This window comes from Manis javanica, chromosome 16 (assembly GCF_040802235.1).
Source record: "Manis javanica isolate MJ-LG chromosome 16, MJ_LKY, whole genome shotgun sequence".
Taxonomy (NCBI): Eukaryota; Metazoa; Chordata; class Mammalia; order Pholidota; family Manidae; genus Manis; species Manis javanica.
The window spans coordinates 45092807-45117487 of NC_133171.1; the positions used below are offsets into that span (position 1 = coordinate 45092807).

The 24681-nt window shown below is 56.0% G+C and overlaps 1 protein-coding gene across 1 annotated transcript; it reads right to left on the bottom strand.

Annotated features, from left to right (window-relative positions):
* Nucleotides 1-5529: 5529 nt before the first annotated feature.
* Nucleotides 5530-21353, bottom strand: VEGFA (vascular endothelial growth factor A; the record flags this gene model as incomplete). Its single annotated transcript, XM_017676262.3, has 8 exons — nt 5530-7529; nt 9719-9850; nt 10977-11048; nt 12899-12928; nt 13270-13346; nt 14126-14322; nt 17430-17478; nt 20490-21353. Coding segments are annotated over 8 exons (1443 nt in total), but the record flags the coding sequence as incomplete, so codon positions are not given.
* Between the last annotated feature and the right edge of the window lie 3328 nt (nt 21354-24681).

The window sequence follows — 24681 nt, forward strand, 5'->3', positions numbered from 1 at the left end:
GCCCAGATTGCTTTGCAGCAGGACCAGGCAGGGCATTTGAGGAGAGGCCCCTATGGGCTGGGCCTCGAAGGATATCACCCCACCTTCCAGGGGACTTCCAGTTCCAGGATGGCTGGATCAGCTGCACATGGCGGGGAGGGGGACTAAAGACATGGACACCCTGCAGGGAGCCTGGGGAGGTGACAAATGGGGTTCTCAGATGTCCCAATAGAGGGGACAGGCAGGCGCCCAGGGTGGGGGCATATGTTGGCATCTGTCCTGCTTGGAGCCAGACCCAGGAACCATCAGGCGGTGTGTGGGGAACGTGAGGGCCCAGGCTGGTGAGCCATGCTCAGCTCTTAGCAAACAGAGAGAGAAGCCCTGTGGGGCCTTGTAAATGTGCACTGGGAGAAGAGGGAAGAGTAGGGGTCCAGGCCCTCAAAAGGCTTGTCAGGCACCAACACCTGGTGATGCTGAACATCCACTGCAGCCAAACTCAGGCAAGCGGGTGCCATACTGAGAATGGTTTCTACCTTAATTGACAGAGAAATGTCTGATGGCAGGGGCTCTTTCTTCTCTTTCAGACCGGAAACTCTGCGAGGACAGGGAGCACCCTGAGGGCAAGTCCCTCCCTCCGAGGGGGGCTCCCTCAGGGCTCTGCTTTTACTTCCAAGGCCAAACACGACCTTTTAAAATCAGCTTCAGATCTCAGGCCTCTTGTCCTGAGGAGACCCAGGCCCAGACGCCCAGGGGTGCCTGTGGGTCCTTCCCCTCGGGCTCACTGATCACCGGCCCTGACTTCTCCCTCTCTGCCTGCTCTGGCCCCGACTCTGCAGATGCCCCTCCAGGCCCTGTCTTTGCCTTGCACTTTCCCTTTCCAGGCAGATCATAAATATTTACTGATTCCTTCCCTGCCCCCCCACCTCCCCACATCCTGAAGGCTAATGTCCTGTGGATGCAGCTGAACTGCCTCCCTCCCAGCAACTCAGAGGCCAGCCTGGTGGGTCTCCCCGGTGTCATCTCGCCCATCTCCCAACTTTAGGCTGGCATATGCTACCATGCCCAGCAAATGAGAAACCATTCTAAGCCAGGGCACAGCACATACGGCTGGTATTCCATTAATGCTGGAGGGTGGGGTCAGGGGAGAGGGAGAAAGGAAGGAAGAGGAGGAAAAGATTCTATAGGCTTTTCCTCCAAATCCCTTCTGTTTCTCTCTCTGCCGGGTCTTCTCACCCTCTAGCCTCTCTCTCCCTCATGCTGTAGGTGGGGCCCACTTTCTCCTGGTGACACCTCCACAGACCTGAGTTGCTCTCCTCACTCTAGAAGCTGGGCAGTGCTTTGCCCTGCACTGGGCAGCCCTGACCCTGAATCTTCCCACCAGGAAAGCCTCCTGGTCTTGGACTCGTTTACAATTATGTCTTTCCTCCCCCAAGCCTTGCTCCACCCCCTGAGACTATCACGCATACCAGTAAGCCTTGGGGATGGGAATGGACAAAGGTTGTAGCCCCAAGGAAGTGGCCAGTTGGGTGGTTCAGTTATGATTGCTGGGTAACAACCACCCCAAAACTTGATAGTCTGACACAAAAAGAGCCCATGTATTTGCTCACAGCTCTGTACATTTGGGTAGGCAATGGCTCCTCTTGGCTTCATGTGTTGTTGACATGAAGGCACACCTGAAGCTGAAGAGTCCTGAATGGCCTCACTCCATTTCTGGTGCCTCCACTTGGGGTGGTTGGAAGAGCTGCAGCTGTTCTTTCCTGAATCGCTCTTTCTCTCTGGGTGGCCTTTCTCTCCAGCAGGGTAGTTGGACTTCCTTACAGCATGGCAGCTGCCTACCAAGGGCGGGGAAATGGAAACCACAATGACCCTGAAGGCCTAGGCCTGAAAGTCCCAGAACATCTCTTCTGCCACGTTTTCTTGGTCAAAGCAAGTCATAAGGCCAACCGAGATCAAGGAGGCAAAGTAGACTCCACTTCCTGATGGGAGGGAAGAGCAGCATGTGGGAGCAGTGGGGCATGGGGCATGGGGCATGGGGATGGGAAGTACAGTGGCAGCCATATTTGTACACAGGCTGCCGCAATAGTCGTAACACATGAAACTGATCCCGAATCACCAAGGTCTGTATGCATCCACCCAGCCTCCTTGCAGGAGGGGGAAAGTAGGCTGGTAGGCTCCTTCAAGAAACAAGGACTCTAAAGAACTTTGGGTTGTGGCCCAGCTAGGTTGCTCCTTAGAGAAAAGGGGAAGGGACTCAGGCTGGGCAGAGCAGGGTGGAGAAGGAGCAGTGTGTACCTCTAGGGAAAACAGTGGCTGGCCCAGAGCGGGTGGTGTGAGTCCCACAGAGGGGAGATGAGCTAGGACTGGCACTGGCCTTGACTGGGTCTCCCCTGGGCCTTGAGAGGTCCTTTGGGAAGGCTCCAGGGGGTGTCTGAGCAGGTCTTATAAATTGGGGCTACAGCCTTTTCCTTTTATTCTTCTTTTCTCTTTAGTCTATTTAAAGACTGTTTCTCTCTTCTAAGGCTGCATTTTGCAATTTCTTTCGTGCTTGGGTTTCGGATCTTCCACTGACAAGCCCCAACCCCCGGAGACATCTCTCGCCTTGCCTTACCACACTTGGGGAAATCTGGATTTCAGCCCTGGGTTTGGCCACCACCACATCCTCCCCCTGTCCCACTTTTCTTCTGGCTGTTTGTGTTCAGTCTAGACGATTCATTTTTATTTGTTGATGTTCTGCCCTAGCCTAGGGCAGCCATGGTGTGGTAGGAAGAGCACTAGAATTGGAGTCAGGAAAGCTGGTTTAAATTCTGGCGTGGCCATTTACTGGCTGTGCATAAATTCAGGCAAACTATTTACCCTCTCTGAGACTCCTGCTTCTCATTTGCCAAGCAGAAATAATGAGCCCCATCCCCGGGTAGCTAGCAGGAAAAGAGAGTTCTTGCCACTGGCAGAGACGCCTCTGTCCCTGATCCCTACCACTGACTCTGAGCGTCCTTCTCGGCCCCGCCCTGCTCAAGTCCCCACCTACCAGCAAGCCCCTCCACCAGCCACCGCTGCCAGTGCCTGCCCTAACTCATCTCCTCAGTCTCCAGGCCTCGCTTCTCAGTGTTGGTCATTTGACAAATGTTAATCATGCACGTACTAGGTTCCAGGCACCGTTCTAAGAGCTGGAGGTATAACAATGAGCAAAACTGACAAAAATCTCTGCCCTCACATTGCTTGCATCGTAAGAGATAGCTGGGGGTGGGGGTGGGGGGGGGCGGCTGGCAAAAGTGGGGACATTTATGGCACTGCTGTCCAAATGATAGCCACTAGCCACATGCACCTATCAAGCACTTCATGGCTACTCCCAATCGAGATGTACAATAAGAACAAAATACACATCAGATTCCAAGATTTAGTGCAAAAAGAAATGTAAAATTTCTCATTAATAATTTTTATATTGATTAGATGTTGGAGAGATTTTTTTTTATAGATATGCTGGGGTTGAGTAAAATATATTATTAAAATTAATTTCACCTGTTCCTTTCTACCTTGTTAAATCTGGCTCCTAGAACATTTCAAATTACATACATGGCTCCCATTAGAATTGTACTGAGCAGCGCTGTCTATAGTATGCTAGAAGGTGGCACATGCTGTGAGGAAAAAAGAAGGTATGGTGAAAAGGAAGCTTCTAAGAGGGGAATGAAAAAAGGGTGTCAATCATAAAGTCAGTGCTCAGGGTGACCCCACTGAGAAGATAACCAGACCTGAAGGTAAGAGAACCACATATGCCATGTCTAGGGAAGAATGCTCCAGGAAGAGGAGACAGTCAGTGCAAAGGCCCTGAGGTGGGAGCATGCCTGCTGTTTGAGGAACAGAGAAGCCAATGTGGCAAGAGCTGAGTGACCAACAGGGTCAGAGGTCATTGAGTTGAGGTAGAGACAGCCCAGATAGCACAGGCCTTTTAAGGCCATGGTATGGACATGGTATTTTCTGAGTAAATCAGTCTCTGCAGGGTTTTGAGCCACGAGGTGATTGGATTTGGCCCACATTTTACCACTCTCACTCTGGCTGTTGTGTGAGAATCAACAAAAGTGAGGGAGGGGGAGGAGGAGAACAGGGAGGTCCAGTGTTGTGGGTCCAGCAAATATCCACTTGGCATGACAAGAGCCCCAACCTTACAGGCTGTTGTGTGGATTCAGTTTTACCCAGTGGAAGAGCTGATAGGCAGAGGGTTTGGAAAATGAGCATTTATTAGAAGAAAAGCTCTATGGGGACAGGGACCTTGCTTCCTGTCTTCCTCACAGTGTAGCCAGGAGAGGCAGAGGGCACCCTCCCCAATCAGTCACCACCAAAGTCACCACCACCCACCTCCTCCTGGAGGATTGCAACGCCCCCCCCCCCCACCCCGCTGGCTTCCCTGCTTCCTGCTGGCCACGTTGCTGGGAAGCTCCTGCTAAAACCCTCACAGCTGCTGCTCATCCCTGACAGCTCAGAGGATCTTTGCACAAGCGCTGCAGACTCCCCACCAGCTGAGCCTGCCTCTCTCCACCTCCACCCTCACTCGCCCCCAGCCTGAGCTCACCGCCCCCTCCATGCCTTTGCTCACATCGTCCTTTCTGCGTGGGTGTCCCCTTCACCCCCCAGTCCACTCCCTGTTCTATCTTCTCCTACCTATTCTTTAAAGGACAGCCTAGAGGTAATGTCATGTTATACATAATGTCACAAGAAGACCTCCAGACTCTGCCACCCCCAGTACATCCCCAACCCCCAAGCTGGATGGGATTCCATCGTATATTATATATTTTCCGAAATTCTGTATCTCCTCACCCACCCACCCTTGCTGGATACTTGAGCGGTGGAATTGTCTTATTCATAACAGTAAATATGGTTCGAAGGAATAAAGAGAGACAAGAGGAAGTGGATTTGAAAGCATTGCTCATTAAGGCCAAAGACTCAGACAGCTTCTACCTTCCCCAGGACTGCAGGAGAGAAGGGCCTGTGCAGCAAGTCAGGGCAGGGAGTTCCCTCAGGGGCAACCAGAGCTGTGGGTCTATCTTCCAGAGGCTCAAGGGATTCCAGGACCAGGAAAACCTTAATTACACCTTGGGGTTACAGGCTCCCATGAGTACTCCCTTCCCACTCCCAGCCTATTGTAGCCTACAAGGCCCCATAGCCAAATCCAGCCCTCTCCTGTCCCCTAGGCAGCAAGCTCAGAAACACGGCCAGTTCCTTCGTGAACCAAGGGACAGAGCCTGGATCACGTCACTCCTGAAGGCAACCCTACTCACTGCAGGGCCCTTGGCTCCTGTCTAAGGAGCTGTCTCTACCCCATTTCCAGAGCACCCCACCCCCAATATCATGGCAAGGATGGAGGGGTTCCCCCAGGTCTGGCCCAGCAAAATGGAAGGATTCTGGCCCCCAGCACAAGGTGGGACACCCCAAATCCTACATACCAAGGACCCTCTCCCAGACCTAAAACAAATTCCATTTTCCCCAAGTGATGAGGGAAAGGGGGCAGGAGGAAATCTGGAACAAGGATTCAATGGAGAAGGAGAAACCAGGAGGAGCTTTGAGATCAGAATTAAATTCTTTAATACAAAATGCTTTTTTTTAATGATATATCTGTATTTCTTTGTTGCTGTTTAAAAATAAATATGTACTACGGAATATCTCGAAAAACTGCCCTAGAGACAAAGATGTGATGTTAATATCTTTTCCCCCCACAATTATTACGGATAAACAGTAGCACCAATAAATAAATGATAACAAATATTAAAATTAAAAAAGGAGAGAGATTTAGTATGTAGAATTCTCTATTTTTTCTTGTTTTGTTTTTACATATAAAAAACAGAATAGCAATGTCTATTTTATCAGAATCACATATATACATAAACATATATATATATGTATATATATATATATATATATATACACACACACACAAACACAAGTTGCCAAATATATATATAGTATGTAGATGTATATTGAAACCTTATTTCAAAGGAATGTGTGGTGGGAGCCGGGGGAAAGGGGAGGGCAGAGCTGAGTGTTAGCAAAATTAAATATCTGTTCAAGACCAGCTAGTGACTGTCACCGGTGAGGGAGAAAGAGATGGGGAACATGGATTTCATACACAAAGACCAGTACAAATAAGAGCCGAGAGAGCAAGAGATACATCTCATAAATAGTTGAAATTAAATATTAACCAAGAATACTGAACAAAACCCTACTCTTTAATTAAATTAACTGTTTTAATTTCTAATTAAAAAGGGATATTAAATAAGTACCGTATATAAAACACTTTCTCTTTTCTCTGCCTCCATGGTGGGCACATGGATCCTGCCCTGCCTCTCCGTGCCGCGGGAAGGATCGGGGTGGGAAAGGAGGAGGGTTAACCACACACACACACACACACACACACACACACACACACACACACACACACAGAGCCAGGTCTCCTAGGGGGACAGAACTAGTGGTTTCAATAGTCTGAGGACTTGGGGCCCTCCTGGGCTGCACCTGGGAAGGGGAGCTGGGAGAGGCCAAGGCCGGAGGCCCTTCCCTTGGAGGAGAAGCTGTCACCTGACCGCCCTTCTTCCACCAATGTCTCTCTGTTCTTCGCAGGGGCATCGCATCTGTCACCAGCCTTCTGGGCATCTTGGAAGCAGCTGAGAAAAGGTGAAGGCTACGCAGGCTCCTGAATCTTCCAGGTAGTGCCCGTGGGGCAGGATGCCCATACAGCCTGTGGAGGTGACCCCAGAGCACAGCAGTGTCCCGAGGCTCCCCAAACTCCTGGTCGGAGCAAGCATCCTTGTCCCTGTACCTGTCATCTATCTTTCTGTCCATTTGACTTGGGGTAGAAGCTCAGGGCCAGGGCTGGGTTTGTCAGTGTTCCCAAAAGCAGGCCAAATTTGCCCCCGTGCCCTGGCCATGCATATTCCTGGACAGGGGAGGGGACCCTGGCAGCCCTAAGAGGGCCAAAAGATCATGCCAGGATCTCTCCTCCCATCCTCTTCCCTACGGGGATCTGGGTGGGGACACTCTCCTCCCAACTCAAGTCCACAGCAGTCAAATACATCCAGTGAAGACACCAATAACGTTAGCAATGTTAATTTAAAAAAAAGAATATATATTATATATATATATAAAACATATATATATATTATATATATATATATTATATATATATATATAAATGTATGCATGTGGGTGGGTGTGTCTACAGGAATCCCAGAAATAAAACTCTCTAATCTTCCGGGCTCGGTGATTTAGCAGCAAGAAAAATAAAATGGCGATCCAATTCCAAGAGGGACCGTGCTTGGTCACCAGCCCGGGAATGCCTCTGCCGGAGTCTCGCCCTCCGGACCCAAAGTGCTCTGCGCAGAGTCTCCTCTTCCTTCATTTCAGGTTTCTGGATTAGGGTTGTTCTGTTGACGGTGATGGCGGTTGGCGGCGGTGGTTTCTGTCTCAGTCGTTCTGTATCATCTGTCCTGGTGAGAGGTCTGGTTCCCGAAACCCCAAGGGAGGCTCCTTCCTCCAGCCTGGCTCACCGCCTCGGCTTGTCACATCTACCGAGAATGGGAAAACAGAGGCCAGGGGGTTAGGGCCAGATGAGGAGACCCGGCGAGGCAGGCAGCCTCCCTTCCCCGGGAGCCGGAGGCCGGGCAGCAGGGAGGGAGAGGCAGGGAGGGAGGCAAAAGCGAGGCCCGCCCCAGGGGGCGCAGTGTGAAGGGGCGGGGTGAGCCCCTGCCTTCCGCCCAGTCTGAGCAGCAGCTATGCCCAGGGCTCCCAGTCCTTCCTCTAGATCTCACAGTCTCGTTCAGACAAGACAAGCACATGGGGACATTTCATCACAAACAACAAATGAGCACGTACTAAAGAACATTTAAGAGCTGATGGTTACCAGAGTTAGTCCAGGTTAATCAGGCACGGGTCCCTACAGAATGCATTTCAGCTCAGTCTCTATGGGGGTGCTGGTGGGAAGAGCACCCTAAGAGGGGGAAGGCCTGTGCAGAGGCCGGCTGAGGGTAGGAGCCTCCCCTGGAAATGAGGCTCCCAAGGGAGAGGGGGCAGTAGGACCTGGGCTCCCAGGAAGGTGAGGGATATGTCCCTCTTCCCCATGCCCTCCTTCCAGGCCTCATTCCTCTCGAACTTGCTGGAGGTGGCAGGCCTGGGTGCCAGGCCACCGCTCCTTTCTGGTGTGCTATGTGACCCCGGGCGAGGGAGAGACAATCAGGGGCCATGCTAGCAGGTGGGACCCCCAAGAATCTTCTTGTCACGCCCCTACCCCTAGGCCGATTGTCTCTTACCCTCCCACTGTGAAGAGGCATCAGAGTAGGCCCTCCCTTCTGAGAGCCTGGGAGTGGGAATCCCAAGTCTCTAATTTGGGGTACAATCATTCCCCCATACAGCCAGGTTAGAGGTTGAGGGAGGCCTCTGGAGGTTGGGGTAACTTCCATTAGCTCCCAGGTAACTACAGACATCCCCCATCCTAAACAGTCTCTCTGCAGAATAATCACCGCGGAAACCCTAAACAGCAAGTCCTTTATCTTCCCAAAGGCCCCTGGGGGATATGGAGACCCCCCCCACCTCATCTAGTCCTGAAGTTAGGCAGAGCTCCCACCCCCAGCACTAGCACACACTCCTGTCTCCACGTACCACCAAGACAGGCAGAACTCCACACCAATTGCCTAGGGCCTGATCCCCACTGCCCCTGAACACCCACAGCCTCAGGAACATGGGGGGCAGGAGGATGCAGCCATACTCCAAATTTGTTCATGGACCTTCTGGACCAGCTGAGGGTAGGGGTGCTGGCCCTGCCTAGGGAATCCCCACGAAAGCCCCTCCTGACCCAGGAGCTTACACTGACCCAGATGGCTCCCTGACTTTGAGCATAGGCCAGACCGGTATAAATGCCAGTCCAAGCATCACAATGTTGCCAGCCGCCTATGGTTGAGGCTCTGTGCTCCTAACCTCACCTCTGAACTGGGTCATGTATTCACTCATGCACTTGACATTTCCTTGGTCCCCATGGTAGACAAGGGACAGAGGCATAGTTGCCTGGGGGGGGCAGGGTATCACACAGGTGAATAAAAATCAGGCCGGGCCATGAGGACCCCACTCCCTCCCACCCCTCCTGGGGACACTTGAAAATATATGGGCTGTTTGAGGCTGTCACTGTGACTACTGGAGATTAAAGGTATGGAGGGTCCCCAGATGTTAAATCTCCCACTCACCCTACACTGACAACCAGAGCCCAAACCCTCTGGGACCCCAGTCTGAGGAGAGATTCAACCCTGGCCCCCACGGAGAGACACTGAGTGGAGAAGCCCAGACTTCAGAGGGCAGCAGCAAGGCCCCCAAAGTGTTTGCACTTTGTAGATGGCAGCACCTCCCACGGTGGGAAGAGCCTCCATTTTAGTAGTAGAGGTAGTAATAACAATGTCAGGACCAATAGCCACCATGAAGCAAGACCACAGGACACAACAGTCGGCTTGCGTCCACACCACATTAAGCCACATCAGCCTACCCACTCAGGCAACCAGGGCAACCTCTGAACAGGCCCTGCCAGGCGGGACCAGTGCCCACTGCCCACGCAGGGGCCTTGCGAGCAGAGAAGGTAGCAGCCACCAGGCAGGCAGCTAGAAGCCAAGCAAGCAGCTGGCCCCTCCAGGCACTCTGTCTCTCAATCTCTCTCTCTCTCTCCCCATCTCTGTGTGGAGCCCCTCTCTGACTCGCTCGCCCTCTGGGAACCAACCTGCAAGTACGTTCGTTTAACTCAAGCTGCCTCGCCTTGCAACGCGAGTCTGTGTTTTTGCAGGAACATTTACACGTCTGTGGATCTTGTACAAACAAATGCTTTCTCCGCTCTGAGCAAGGCCCACAGGGACTGCAAAAAGGCAAAAGGAAAGACATCTAAGCTAGAGCGTCAGCAGAGAAGAGAGAAAAAAAACTCATGCAACACCCTCTGATATGTCCGCGGTTGCACCCCACCCAGCCGGGTGCCCCCACACCCGGCCACGCCCTGGAAGGGTCCAAGTGCTACAGCGGAAGAGAGAGCGAGCGGCGGAAAGAGGCGGCACTGGCTGGGAAGGCTGCCTGTAGAAGAGGCAGACGCAGATGGGCAGAGAGTGCAAGGAGAGGGCTGCCATAGGGGTGGTGCTGTCCCCTGGGGACAAGTACAAGTCTTGGGCCACAGGGCCCCAACAGTTACAGCCCCTGAAGGAGCACGCCTTGACTCTTTACCTGCTAGGGACGGCAATCGGGGCTGCCACCTTCCTGTGTACGGGCTCATGCCCAGGCCTCTCCACCAAAGGTAGGCTGAGGTAGGCTGTGGCAGCAGGCTAAGCCCAGAGGCAGTGTCCGCAGGCCAGGCCTGTGGTGGCAAAAGGGCCCAGGGCTGGGCCCACCACAGCCTCCACCCAGAGGAAGCCGCTGCCCTACAGAGAGGCTTCCATGGCTGCCATGGGTTGGGCTGGGATAGGGGGCTCCCCTCCAGAGGCCCCCGAGTCCACGAAGAGGGGTTGCCATGTGGTGCCTGACCCTCCTCCTTCAGCCCACAACAGGCTGCCTAATGTCACTCACGCCCCTTCCTCACGCCACATCTGCCCTGCCCACCACCCTTAGCTTCCAGACAAGTGCAGAAGCCTAGAGCAGTGGAAACCAGCTGAGAGAGCAGGCACCAGTGCCTGGCACCCGTACCACTATGGGCCTGCCACCAGTGCCCAGTGGGTGAGAGAAAGGAGGTGCTCAGCCAAGCCAGAGGCCCCTCCCTGAACCCTCCAGGCCCGCTCTACCCACCAGCCCACCCCGGCCCTGGACCAGCAACACCACCACCGAATCTACCCATGGTGCCAATTAGTGGAGTGAGAGTGAGAGAGAGACACTGGGGCCGAGAGGAGGGTGAGCCAGGGAGGGCGGGAGGCAGGGAGGCAGGGTTACGGGGTCCTGCAGGCGGGAGTTTGCTTGGGGGCCAGGGAGGCTCCAGGCAATGAGACAGCAGCGGCACCACGTACGCGCTCCAGGATTTATACCGGGATTTCTTGCGCTTTCTTTTTTGCCCCTTTCCCTTTCCTCGAACTGATTTTCTGGAAAATAAAAAAACAGAGACAGACAGAGAGAGAGCGAGGGGGAAGGGGAGAGGAAAAGATGCAGTGACGAGGGCAGGGTACAGGACGCACTCCTCAGCAGGGCAGGGAGGCAGCGGGCTCAGGAAAGAGCTTCCATACACGCACACACATGCAGGTTGGAGCCACACGCAGGTTGGAGCCACAGGCACTTGGGGGCCTCTTCTTGCTTTGACCTCACTGGGATGGCCAGCCCAGACCCCCATGATAGAGAGTACAGGACCCAAAGGCCATCATGCTTACAGTGGCTCCTAGGCCCAGGCAGAGGGCAAGGCCCTGGGCAGGCTCTTTGCCCAGCAATCCTGTACAAGTCTGACCCTGAAGGTTAGGGGGCTATAAAAGGTAGGCCAGAATTTGGGAAGAAAGTCAGAGACCTGACTTAATTGGGACGGGGGGAGGGGAAGGGTGTGTTTTAGGCACCTTCTGCCTTCATTTCCAAGTTCAATGGCAATGGGGGTCCCTCGAGGAACCCTACCTCTGTGAATCCCAGTGTGGAGGAGCAGTTAACTAAGGGAGCTGGCAGGAAACCAAGGGCGGCACATGAAAGGCGCCAGCCTGCCCAGCCGTAACCGGGGCTGAAAGGCGGGGCTGGGTGTCCTCAGAGCCCCAGGCAGGCAGCAGGGCGGGGTGGGAGCAGGAGAGGCATGGGGGGGAGGGGCCTAGGGCCACTTGGCAGGGAGTTCTCCCCAGCCTGTCAAAGCCTGCTACACCATCTCACCAGACTCTTCCGAGCCCAGGCGAGCCCCCCACTCTCCCTGTGGGCAAAGCAGGCATTCTGGGAATGGTTCAAGAGAACCAGCACCCTCCACACCTGCCAGACCTGCAAGAATGCCCAGAATGTCTGCGACAGGTGAAGAAATGAGGGGCAAGGCTGTTCCCTCTCAGGAGAAAGCACTGGAAGCAGGAAGGTATCCGCACACTCGCACACACACCTCTCTCTCCTCTCTCCCTCCCCCTATCTACTCCCCTCTCTCCCTCTCCCCCTCCCTCTGAGCCTACTCTCCCAGATCATAGCCCTGGTAGCCACAGTAATCCTGGAAGTTGGCGACTTAGGGAAGAGGCAAGGAGTCAAGGTGTAGGGGCGTCAGTGACCCCAGGGTGTTGGGGGCAGACAGGTGGGGGGAGGGGATAGGAAGGGCACAGGGGCTCTCTCTCAGTCTCTTTCCCTGCAGGCTTATCCCCATGCTAGCTATGCACCCGATCTTAGAGGCTCACTGCCCCCACACCTTGCCCCCGACAGTCCCTCCTGACCCAAACCTCCACACTGAGCAACTGAAAGCCTCAGAAAGTGACCAACATTCAACTCTTTCTCCCTGGCCAAGAGGCCTAGGCATCTCTGGCCAGCCTCATTCCCACAAGGGGGGGCAGGCGCCACGAAAACGCACCAGCCGGCTCCAGTCCAATTGCACCACCACAGCAGCCACCAGAAGAGGCCATTTCCTCTGACACAAAAATTGGCCTCTCTGCCACCCATTCCCTCCCAGTGCTGTGGGAAATGGGAGACTTGAGCAAGCCAGGGAGCGGGAGTCCTCACTGCCCCCCAACACACAGGAACTGCAAGCACTGGCCACGAATGACCGGGAGATCTGGAATGCAACATCTCTTCCAAAGGAAGCTCCAGGCTGGGTTTTGTCATTGATTCTAGAGCGATAATCTGGGAATTTTCTCCATCCCAGTATTGCCACCAACGTCCCCATGAGGCGAGCCCTGACCCCCGTGAAGCCGTCAGACCCCCTGACAGAGGAAGCCGAGAGCCCCAAACCATGGCAACCCACAGAAGAGGGAGAAGAGCCGAAGTCATGGCCACTTACTTTTCTTGCCTTGCTCTATCTTTCTTTGGTCTGCAGTGGGTAGAGAAAGAGAAAAGAACAAAACAGAGAGGGGTTCAGATGGTGATGGCAACGATTAACTGTAACAACAAGAAGAATGTAACATGGTATTTATGATACAATACAGTTTAATCTCTTTACATATAACTCACTTAACCCTTAACAAGGCTATGAGGTACATACTATTGTTGTACCCATTTTACAGATGTGGAAACATGGAAATAAACTGAAATGCCCAAGGTTACACAGTTGAAAGGTGGTAATGGGCTGACAAGTGGATCGTGCTTAACACTGGCAGAGCAGGCACCCTGAGGTCGTTTGCTGAAAGGATGAATCCGGGACTCCATCCTCACCTGCATTCACATTTGTTGTGCTGTAGGAAGCTCATCTCTCCTATGTGCTGGGCTTGGTGAGGTTTGATCCGCATGATCTGGAGGGAAAGGAAGCAGATCACAGAGGTTAGTGACCCAGCCAGCCATACCCAGAATGGGACACCCCTGTGGCTCCTGCCACTTAGCACCCAAGGGTTCTACAGAGCAGGGATGAGTCATGGAGGTAGGGAGGACCAGGGGCTCTACCAGAAAGAGCCTCGGGCCCACCCCAACTCCCCCAACCCTGCTGAACTCCAGGAGCCCCCGTTCCTCTCGAGGACAGACATGGCTATAAGGGTTGGCCAGGCTGGGAATTCAGGTCCTGGTGTCTCACCACTCCCCATCCCTGCCCTCCAGGCCTCACCCGACCCCCAGGAGCTGCCCCCACCCCAGGATCTCAGTGCTCCCTCCCTCCCTATCCAGGCTGAGATGCGTCCTGTCACGAGGCAGGCACCAAACTACTAGCTTTTTAAACCCTCCACAGACCAAGCTCATGCAGCTTCTCAAACAGCCCCCAAGGAGGGCGGGCCCTCCTTCTCCCCCAGGAAAGGAAGAGATGTGTCCCTGTCACAGGTGTCAGCCCCTTCTGAGCCCAGATGCACAGGCCAGGGAGGAGGAAGAGGTGGTCAGGGCTCGCTGGGAACCTGGACCGGGAAATAGAGGCTCTTTTCCTCCAAAGAGGGCAATACACCCCCACTCCCAGCCCCAAACTGACTCAGGGGCAGAAGCTGGACAAGCAAGGTAAACCTGGCCCCTCTCAAGAGCCGCCCAGGAAAGGGCCAGAGCTCACCTGTTCCCAAGTCTAAGGACCCTGGCCCCCACTCCCCCAGGTGCCCACCTGCATGGTGATGTTGAACTCCTCAGTGGGCACACACTCCAGGCCCTCATCATTGCAGCAGCCCCCACACCGCAGCAGGGGCACACAGGACGGCTTGAAGATGTACTCGATCTCATCCGGGTACTCCTGGAAGATGTCCACCAGGGTCTCAATTGGACGGCAATAGCTACGCTGATAAACGTCCATGAACTTCACCACTGCATGGGAGGGAGGGACACATGAGCCTGGCAGGTCACACCAGAGACGGCCAGCCCCTATCTCTGCCTAGCTTTGGGAATCCAGTCCTCAGGGTTACTGTGAGAGGTACCGCTAGACCTTCTGGCTGTGGCTGAAGTCCTTCCCTAAGCTTTCCACCATCAACACTGGCAAAGACCTGTTTTTATTCCAAAGATCTCATGATGCTGTCAGGTTCTGAGGGAAGTAGCCTGCCACATCTTACCCCCCTGCCTCCGTGTGACAGCCAAGCCAATTCCTGGGCGAACCTTGATGCTAGAAGACAATTTGAAAGTGAGTTTATCTGTTGGGGGTGCTGTAGCTTCCCAGGAAAGGAGGAACAGCCAGCTTGGCAGACCCACTCCCCATTTCCCTACAACCTCTGCCATACCATCAAGCATACCAATGACTGCTTAATGAGCACTTAGTATATGCTGGGCACAGTGTACAGTGGTCCACAGTTGTCATTTCAAACAATTATTCCCTCACAGTAATATGAGGTTCTAGTAGGACCTCCATTTTATAAATGGGAAACTGGAAGCTCACAGAAGCTGAGTAATTTGCCCCAAGGGCACACTTGCAGTGAGTGAGAGTTAAAATCAGATGTAACATCAAAACTTTCCCAAGCCAATATCATGTGAAAACAGGGAAAGCATCAGAGAGCCCCTTGCCACCTGCCAGTCCCCCTCTGCAAACATGGGCTGAAGAGGCGGTGACCATTGGCACAGGGGCTGGGCCGGCCTGGAATCAGCAGGTGGCAGCGGGTGGGCACGCTGTGAGGGCCCTGCCAGCCACCGATAACCCCACCCAAGAAGGCAAACTGCTTGCATCATGGAGAAAACAGTGCTGCCACCACAGCCATGGAGCATTTCTAGAAGCTGATCTGGAGGGAGACCAGGGAAAAGATAGCTTCCCAGGCTGGTTACAGAGCATGAGGGGGTAATTCTGGGCCACAGGAATGGGGCCCTTGAGAATAAATAAATTCAGGGCCCAGGAATGACTACTTCAACCTGTGGCCCAGCCTGCCACTCCCCATCACACCCCCAGCCCCACCCCCACATAGCAGACCTGTCTCTGAAATGACTTTCCCTGGACAGGGAAGGAAAAGCAGCAGTCAGCTCAGGAGGCCCGGGCCCGTTACTTGGTGTGACCTTGGGCCAGTCCCTCCCTCCCTCCCTGGGCTTCAGACTCTGCACATCTGTGGAAGTGGGCTGAGCTGATCATCAAAGGCCCTGAAACAGAAGCTACAAGGTGGGGCTGTCTTCCCTTTGCAGACCCAAAAACACAGGCCCTTTTCTCAGCACAGGTAACTCAAGGTTTGGAGCCTCACCAAGGCATGTGAAGTGCATACCCCTGGCCTGTGCTGCCCCACAGGCCACGGCTGAGCCTGCAGTCACTCCTCCCTCCGCAGGGCTAGAGGGAGAGGAACCCCAGGGGTATATGCACAACAAGTGGGTTGAGGAGAATTTGGGGTACTGAGGGGAAGAGGGGGAAGGCCACAGGTGTGAAAACAGAAGGAAGACTCCCAAGCACGTCCCAGGCCTTGCCTGAGATCTCTACATCCCCCATCCAGACAAAGGGCATAGACTCCTCCTCCACCTGCCAAAGGATTAAGGTAAAGTGTCGCCAAAAAGAGTTTAAAGGACAGCAGGGATCTGAAGAAGTTCTTTTCAAAGCCAAGTCTACATTGAAGAAGATGACTAATCAAGAATTCTTGGCCTGACATTTCGTCGTTCCTGGGGACAGAGGCAGCCCTGGCTTTGGGCCCCCAATGCCCCACCCAGGACAGGATAACCGAAAGGTCTGGCCTGAGCCATGGTATTGGTAGCTGAGGATAAAAAGACCCAGGTTGGGAACTGCATGGCAAAGCTCCCTAGGATCCCCAAGGCCCGCGGGAGGTGGAGGGGACAACTTCACCTGCACTGGTCACCCCCTTGCCACTCCCACCAAGGAAGGTGGTCCTGCTTTTCCACATACATATATATACACACATACAAACTCAGGCTTTCCTGGTTTTCCTTATTTCTCAAAGACAACCTTTTCTCTAGCAAACAAAGACCATTTGTCTTGCTTTTTCCAGACCACAGATACCACTGGGAGGCTGAGGAGGGTAGGTACACATGGGGAGCAGGGCACCTGCCAGTGGCACAGGCCTTCAGTCAGGGAAAGGGCTCCTAGGTGGAGAAGGAGGTGGAATGGGCTGGGCATCACACCAACCCAGGAGTGCAGATACTGCCCCTGGCCACTACCCCAGGCCATAGTGGATGAGTCAGAGAAACTCGCCTGGAGGAAAACCTCCGGACCTTCCCTCCTCAGACGTGGGGAGCTGGGCAGGAGCATCAGGCACGGCTCCCCTAGGCTGAAGCAGAAGCCACTTTCAGTGACAGGGAAAGCCAGGGAGTCCCCAGAAAAATGGGAGGAGCCTTGCTCCAAACCAAGGCGGAACAAAAGAAAGGCCGACCAGGCTAGGGTAGGGGGCGGGGCACCTGGGAGCTACCGCCAAGCCCTCTGCTGGCCCAGGAGGGAAGTTCTCTAGCACCAAACCTACTCCACCCAGAGGGCAGAGGGATGCTGTAGGGCTTCTCTCTCCACCCCGAAAGGAATGCAAACAGAGGCAGGAGGTCCTATAACACCGGGCCCTCTGCACCTCCAGCTCATGCACCGTCAGCTCTCTGGACGGCAAGGGTCACAGCAAGTGTCCCCTGCCTCCCAACAGACCCCCACAGGTAGGACATGGCTCAGTTGGAAATGACATCCTCCCCTGGAAGCAGGGGATACAAACAACACCTCCCTTGACATCTGCGATTCTTGAATACTGTCTTCCTGGTCTGTGTTCATGGGCCTAACAACATTTTACTGGAAAGAGTAGAAGAACAAAGCCACAAGCCTACTTCCAACAGAGGACTGAGTAAGAAAGAGAGAGTCCTCCAGAACAGAAGGGTTAATCTCCAGGTACTCATCTGTCCTCTCTTGATCTCCATATTCCTGCACCCCTTCCTCCCCATCCCCCATAGACATGAGAAAAAGAGGCAGGCTTCCCCATCCATCCCCTGGGGGGACAGGGACCCCATCCATAGACTTGGGGACTCACCTTCATGGGGTTTGTGCTCTCCTTCTGCCATGGGTGCAGCCTGGGACCACTGAGGACAAAACAAAGAATGAGGCATGAGCATGGGAGGGGATAGGGGTGCAAAGGCCCAGCCTGCACTGTCCTCCCAGCCCACAGCCCACAGCCCACAGCCCGCAGCACTGGTGTCTCCAAGGCTTCAGAGTGGAACAGGGCACCCCTGGGGCTCTGCATAGCATAGAGCACACCCACCACCCCTGCACTGCTCCAAGGAAGCCAAGGAAGATAAAGACCGGACAGATATTGATGGGTGGGAGGTTCCAAATACAGGAGGAAAGCACTAGAATGCTGGGCTGTCCAGGCCCCCGCCCCTTCCCACATTTCCCTTTCTCTCTCCAGCCCTTTGCTGAGCTACGAGAAGAGAATGTTCTCAGCCCCCAGACACCCTGCTCCAAAGCCATGGTAAGTAATGAGGGCAAATAGGAGAACAAATTTGGAGTGAGGCAGGAAGAACGGACTAAGGGTGTGAAAACAACATGGTGACCTTCTCCTGCTGACATGACAAATACCAGGGTGAGCTGGTGCTGGGGAGGGAGGGGGGCAGTGGTGCTTGGGAGGGAGGGGGGCAGAGAGGAACAAAGGGCACCAACTACCCTCCCCCACCCAAACTCTTCTATGCTCAGGATTTTTCAGCAAACCTACATGTTGCCTGGAGGGTAATATCTGGAAGGAAACCCTGGGGGAGGGAAGGGCCCCATTTCTCCCCAAGCACAAATCTCCAAAAAACGTATCTCCAAAGGCCCAAGCCTGGCACTCCATCTCCTTCCCTGATTTCTTCTCCCTCCCAGTCTGAGGGGGGCTCCAAGTCCCTTCCACCTGCTGGGCATTTTCCTCAAAAGCAACCTGGTAAGGCTTTTACGCCTTAGCACTGCCCAGCCCCTAGGGGGCCCCCTGTACAACCTAGGCTTGCAGTCTCCCCCATCCCTCCCCACCCCCACAGATTATTCCTCCCCTCCCCAGAAGCTGTGAAGGTCAACAAGCCCAAGGGTGCAGACCTGACAGTACCGGGCAGGCAAAGGCTTCTCCTAGCCCTTCCAGAGGGTGTCCAGGTCTCATCAACCACCCTCCCAACCTTCCCCATTTCTGGGGCAGATCCTGAACAGCAGAGCCGGACTCGAGCCCTGCCCCTGCACACTGCCCCTGCTGAGAGGGTGTCTCACAAACTCTTTCCCATATACCCTCAGTGCACCCCAGATTCCCCAGCCTTGCCCCCAGGGTCAGAGTCAGATTACAGTTTCCAGAATCCCAGCTGGATAGCCTCCTGCTGTGCTCCGGCAGGGACCCCTGGAGCCTCCACCTCAGCCCCTCACCTATCTCCATGACAGCCCCTGGCTTCCCTCTGCCAACCTTCTCCCTATGCCCTCCATGCCCCCTGGGCCCCAATGAGGAAAGGGGAGAGAAACTTCATACACCCTCCAAGGCCAGGAGGGGCAGTTCTGGACGGGGAGGGGCCAGGTGCCCTTCTCTGGGGGCCTCTGAAGGTCACAATGTGGCCAGGCAGCCACTCCTCCCCCTCCCCCCACTTAGAGGCCTGGAGCCAAGGCCTTTGTGCCAGGGTCTGAGGAACTCTGGGTGGCAGCAGGGACCCCAGCCCATTTCCTTCCCTCTGCATCTCTCCAAGGGGACTCTGTAGCTGAGGGAAGGTGTCAGAGAAGAGCAGAAAAGGGCCCTTTAGATGGCTTTGAGAAGCAAGTTGGGTGGGCAAGTTTGTAGTTCCCAAAACCACCTGCTCCTGCTGCAACACAGTGTGTTCGCAAGGCCGGCACGCGCTCCTTCCGAAAGTGTGGGGAGGGCTAGTCCCACACTGCCCATGTCACAGCAAATCTCAAACCTTTTTCCAGAAAGTGTAAAGTGGGGTGAAGACGCTCTGTAAACCCTCCCTTAGCCCATCCCCATTAAAGCTAAAGCGCTGCTCACTCGGAAGTGTGGGGGAGGGGAGGGAAGCTGACTGTCACCAAGTTGGGACTTTAGGTTGTCTCTGCAAGCAGCCGGGTGGGCTCCGGCACCTGACCTCTGACAGTGGCCATCCTTGTCTTGGACTCCGGGGCTGGAGAGGGGTTATATGAGTCTTCCCAAGAGAAGGGAGCAAAAAATAGTGGGGGTGTCAGGGGCTTCTCTCCGCGTTAGAAAGGAAATGGGGAAGGGGCGTCAGGAAATTCGTCCCAGCACAGGAGGGGGTTGAGGTCTGGGGCCGGTGGAAGGGTAGAGGTGGGCTCTTCGGGTCCTCCGGGTCCGGCTGCCTCGAGAGGTCACCTTCCCGCAGAGGGCCGACGGGGGGAGGGGCGCCGCTCGCCGCCCGGGGCTCCCCGCTCGAGCCGCCGCGGCTCCGGGAACACGCGGCCGGCCAGGCCCGGGCTGATGTAATCGGCTCCGCGCCGCGCGCGCCCGGCCGGGCGGGGGAGGGCGGGCACCGAGCGGGACGCGAGCGGGGACGGGCAGGGATGGCGCTGCGCAGGTGGCCCGGCAGAGACGGGGGTCTCCTGAGCAATCCACCCCAAAACTTTTCTCAAACTCGCGGCGAGAGCCGAAGAAATCGAACGGCAGTGACAGCAAGCCCCCTCCCTTGCCGGCGGCCTGCCCCCTCCGTCTCTCGGCCCTCCCTGGGTCCAAGGTCCGAGCACCCCCTGCCCGCCGGGATCCGGCTCCCGCCCCCGCTGCCCGGACCTCCAGTTCGCCGGGGACCGGCGGCTGGGAGCAAACTTCAGCCGCCGGCGGCAGCGCAAGCCCAGCCCCCTCGGCCTCCTCCTCCGGCTCCCGCCCTCCGCTGGTCGGCCCAGATCGTACGTGCGGCGACTCTGGTGGGTGGGCAGAGCCCGCGTGGGCGGTCAGACTCTATCCCGGTGCCCTCCCACCCAGCGCTCGCCCCCTCCCCCTACTCGTCCGAGGCCTGGGGGAAGCCGCGCGCCCGGTGCCCAAGGACCCGCGTGGGGCACGGAGCCCCCACGCGCGCGCTCGCACGCACGTCCCCAGACCGGGAGAGGCGCCCGCAGCGGCCCGCGACGGCGGGTGGGCACGGCCGCCTACCTTGGCATGGTGGAGGTAGAGCAGCAAGGCGAGGCTCCAGTGCACCCAAGAGAGCAGAAAGTTCATGGTTTCGGAGGCCCGGCCGGGGCCGGCGCGGCTCGGGCTGCGGGGCGGCTCGCTCTCCTCGGCGCCTAGGCGGGCTCCGCTTCCTCCCGGGGCAGAGGCCCGGGCCTGGGGCGCGCGCGCGACGGGAGCACTGTCTGCGCACACAGCCGCTTCAGCCGTCCATGAGCCCGGCTCCCGAGCGCCGAGTCGCCACCGCGGCCCCCTCTCCTCTTCCTTCTCCTCTTCCTCCTCCCCCTCCTCCGACTGCGGCTCCTCCCGGCCCGAGCGAACACTTCTCCCGGTTCCGCTCGGCTCCGCCGCTCCGGCGCAGACCACGGCTCCTCCGGAGCGGGAACAGCCCAGAAGTTGGACGAAAAGTTTCAGTGCAAAGCCGCGAGCCCCGACCCCCTCCACCCCGCCTCCGGGTGCGGGCGGCGGCTCCTGCCCGCGACGTGCGGCCGCGTCCACCGTCGGCTGCCGGTCCGGGAGGAGGTGGGCGCTGGGGCGGGGGGCGGTGTCTGTGTGTCTGTCCGTCGGCGCTGCTGGTCTGCTGCGGGATCCCGAGAGGGAGGGCTCACGCCGCGCTCTGGCGGTCACCCCCAAAAGCAGGTCACTCGCTTTGCCCTGTCCCTCCCGTTGCTCGCTCGCCCGCGCGCGCTCTCTGACCCGGTCTCTCTTCCTCGACTTCTCTCTGGAGCTCTTGCTACCTCTTTCTTCTTTCTGCTGGTTTCCAAAATCCGAAGTGATTTGGAGGAGTAAAGGAGCAGTCTCCCCAAACGGTCGGTCCGATTTAAGCGGGGAATGGGAAGCAAAAATAAATTAAACGGGAAAGAATATTGTTTTTTAAAATGTTTAAGAAGATAGGAGGAGGGTAAACCCTGGATAAATGAGTATCAAATTCCAGTGCGGAGACCCCTGGCTGGCGACCCCGCCGGTTCGTCCGCCTCGCCGCAGCGTCTCCCAACCGAGCGCCACTGCCGCTGGCTCCTCTCGCCCCCCGCGCCGCGGCCTCCTCGCAGCCCGGCTGCCCCAAGCTTCTGCGCTCTTCACCGCAACCAGCCGACTGGAAAAAAGGCCTGGCTCTGCCCCTCCCAGACCGCTGACACGCCCCGGGGGGCGGGACCGGCCCGACTCAGCCCCTCCGCGCGGGGCTCGGGCCCCTCGGGCTGCCTTCTCGTGGGGACAGCGAACGGAGCCTGGGACCCCCTCAACCCAGCCCAGTGAAGGGCATTTCGACCCCTCACCTGGGTTCACAGCCTGAAATTACCCATCCGCCCCCCTTAGCCTAGTGACACTGACGCCCGCTCGGTACGGGGGAAGGGAACGGGAAAGTAAGGTTATGTGCGGACGAGGCTCGAGAGCTATACCCTCCTTGCTGGGAATATTGGAGGGGGCGGGGAGTCGGACATACAGATCTGGTGAAATCCTGGGGTGACCCCTGGCCTTCTCCTCTGTCCAACACTCTCAGCACCACCACCACCACCACCACCACCACACACACACCCACACTGACACTCGCGTCCTCACTCTCACGCAGACGCCGCTCTTCCAAGTTCACCCAGCTTCCCTGTGGTGGCCGAGCGCCCCCTAGTGACTACCATCTGCACACCCCAGTTAGGAGCAAGAGGAAATGGGCCTCGGACAGGATGGAGACCACCCCCGATCCCCTCACTTCTGACTTCCCTAACAGTGGTATGTTTGAGATGCAAATGGACCGATGTGCAGAGAGCCCGGTGCTGGCACAGGGGCACAATACATCCATCTGGACAATGTGCGCATCTAGAATTCTCATCTGGCCTGCTGACATCAGAGTGAGCTGCAGCCTGGAGGCTGGGGTGACTGGGGTCCTTTGGGAAGTCTCCAGGAAGACTTCCCTGGGGAGAAATATTTGGCACTGAGTTTGTGGGGCTGAGAACGGGAAGCCGTGTGGTTCTGGGGTTAGTCAGTGGCCTAGAGGGAAGAGGACCTGTTAGAGCCCACGTATGCACTGTGAAGTCTGGCAGAGCCCTGAGGGAGAGGCAGCTGGGCAGACAGGAGCCCTTGTTCCTGCTTCTCCCCTACACCGCAACCCCCACCCCCAGATGTTGCCAGGGAACTGAGGCCAGGGGGCTGGAGGGGGCGGGTGGAGGCCAGGGCCTGAGCGATGATTCAAACCTACTCACCAGCACTAAGGAACGTCTGTAGGCCAGCTGCCCAGAGCTCCCACCAGGCTGGGGGCCAAGGCTTCTATCAGCAACAGCCCAGGCTCACAGCTCATCTTCTGAACAGAATTGGGGTTCTTCTCTGCACCTTCAGTCTCTAAGGATCCCTTGCCTACTTCTCCCAGCTGATAGCCTATCCTCTCTCTTTACCTCAGTCCCCTCCCTTCCTTCAAAGACCCCTTCTTCCCCAGCACCCCTTGTCTTCCCTAAGTGCTCCCCAAGACCCCCTACCCCGACTTTGCATATAGGAACCAGCCTGGAAAAATTTCTGGTTGGGCTTTGACCCATCAGCTCCCAGGCTTTCCCAGGGAATAAATGGGGGCCCTGATACCTGTGGAAGAGAAGGACCAACCAGTCTCATTATTCACTTACATAAGGCCAGGGCCGGCCTGGGGCTGGTGTAGACTGTCTGAAGGCCTGGAACAAGAAAGGGAGCTGGGTTGAGAATGAACACAGCAACTTCACCCAAGTTGACTGAAATGACCTGAGGAAGTTCCTCAGCCAGCCCCCTGCCTCAGCACATGGTGCCGTGGTCTGGAGGGGATGGTAGGCTCACCATCTAGTACTCCACTTCCACAGGAATGGTGTCCAGAGGCTCCTGAAGAGCAGCGGGCTGCCCCACCACCCCACCCTACCCATTCCATCATGCCTCCAGTCCTGCCTCCACCAGCATCAGGGACAAGGTCTTTTTACAGTTAGTAAATGCTTATTTGCTGGTTCAGGGCCCCCTCCCAGACAGTCGTCCTCACCTAGACTCCATGCTCCAAGCTGTTATGGAGGGTATGGAAGGGAAGCCACTAAACTTGCAACTTGCCCAACCTGGTCCACCTCTAGCAGCCCCAGAGCACAAGATGTGGGCCCTTTGACAGAGATCCTCTCCTTCAGCCCTACCCTGGGGTGGGCAGAACCCAGGTCAGAGACTCCCAGCGGTACCTCCAGGAGCTCACTCCAGCCCCTCCTCTTCCTCCCTGCTCACCCCAACCTTCCTCAGCCCCCTGAGAGGCCTGAAGAGGAGATCATAGCAAAAGACCCTGAAGCTGGGAGGAGGCTGGAGAGGTTCCAAAGGGGAGTGGCCATCAATTGTCTCTGGATGGCTCTCTCCCAGGGCTGTCTCCCACCTGAGCCAAATTCCCACCGTGGTGTGTTATAACCATCTGAGGCTCCCTCAAATGTGGGCTCAGCCTAGGGAACCAGGGGAATGAGGGAGCAGAATTGCAGCCTGGTCTGAGGGATTTCTGAGCACCCTCTGTTCCCACCCTTCATTTCAGAGACACAGCCTGGTGGTGATGCAGAGGAGGGGTTGACTCTGGATCACATCACCCAATGTGGTGTCACCAGCTTTCACAATACACTATCAGGGATCCAGCCAGTGTCCACATTATCATTGAATTGAGAGCACAACACACCTGGATCTTCAAAAAAGGGAACAAGAAACACACAGAACTAGTAACACATCTCAACAATCATAATACCACATCATGTCTCTGTAGCATCCTCTCTTCCCACAGGCTTAATCGTCTCTAACAAACTTGATTCCATTATCTTCCCTCCATGGATCACCACAGGGAGCAGCAGGGCTCAGAGAATCTCAAGGACACAGAGGGACCCAAGGCCACCCATTAACTTGGGGGAGGGGGGCATGGAGCAGAGAGTGGTCCAGACAGAGGTCATGCTGGGTCCCCTGAGGGACAACCACAGCCCTACTCAGAGGTTCCCACCTCAGGGCTGCGGCAGCCTTGGCCTGTGACTCTGAAGCAGTTCAGAAGCAGCCAAAGAAGAAGGGGAAGGTGTCCAGGGGGTGGGGGGTGCCAAAGATGAGCCTGAAAGGTGGCCAGGATCCAGGAGTGGCCCTGGACAAAGGAAGCAGTGATCAGACCCAAGGCACAGTTGGTGCACTTTGTCCTAACGTCCTGTGCCTCTGATGTCCAGGGAAGCTCTCACATTTG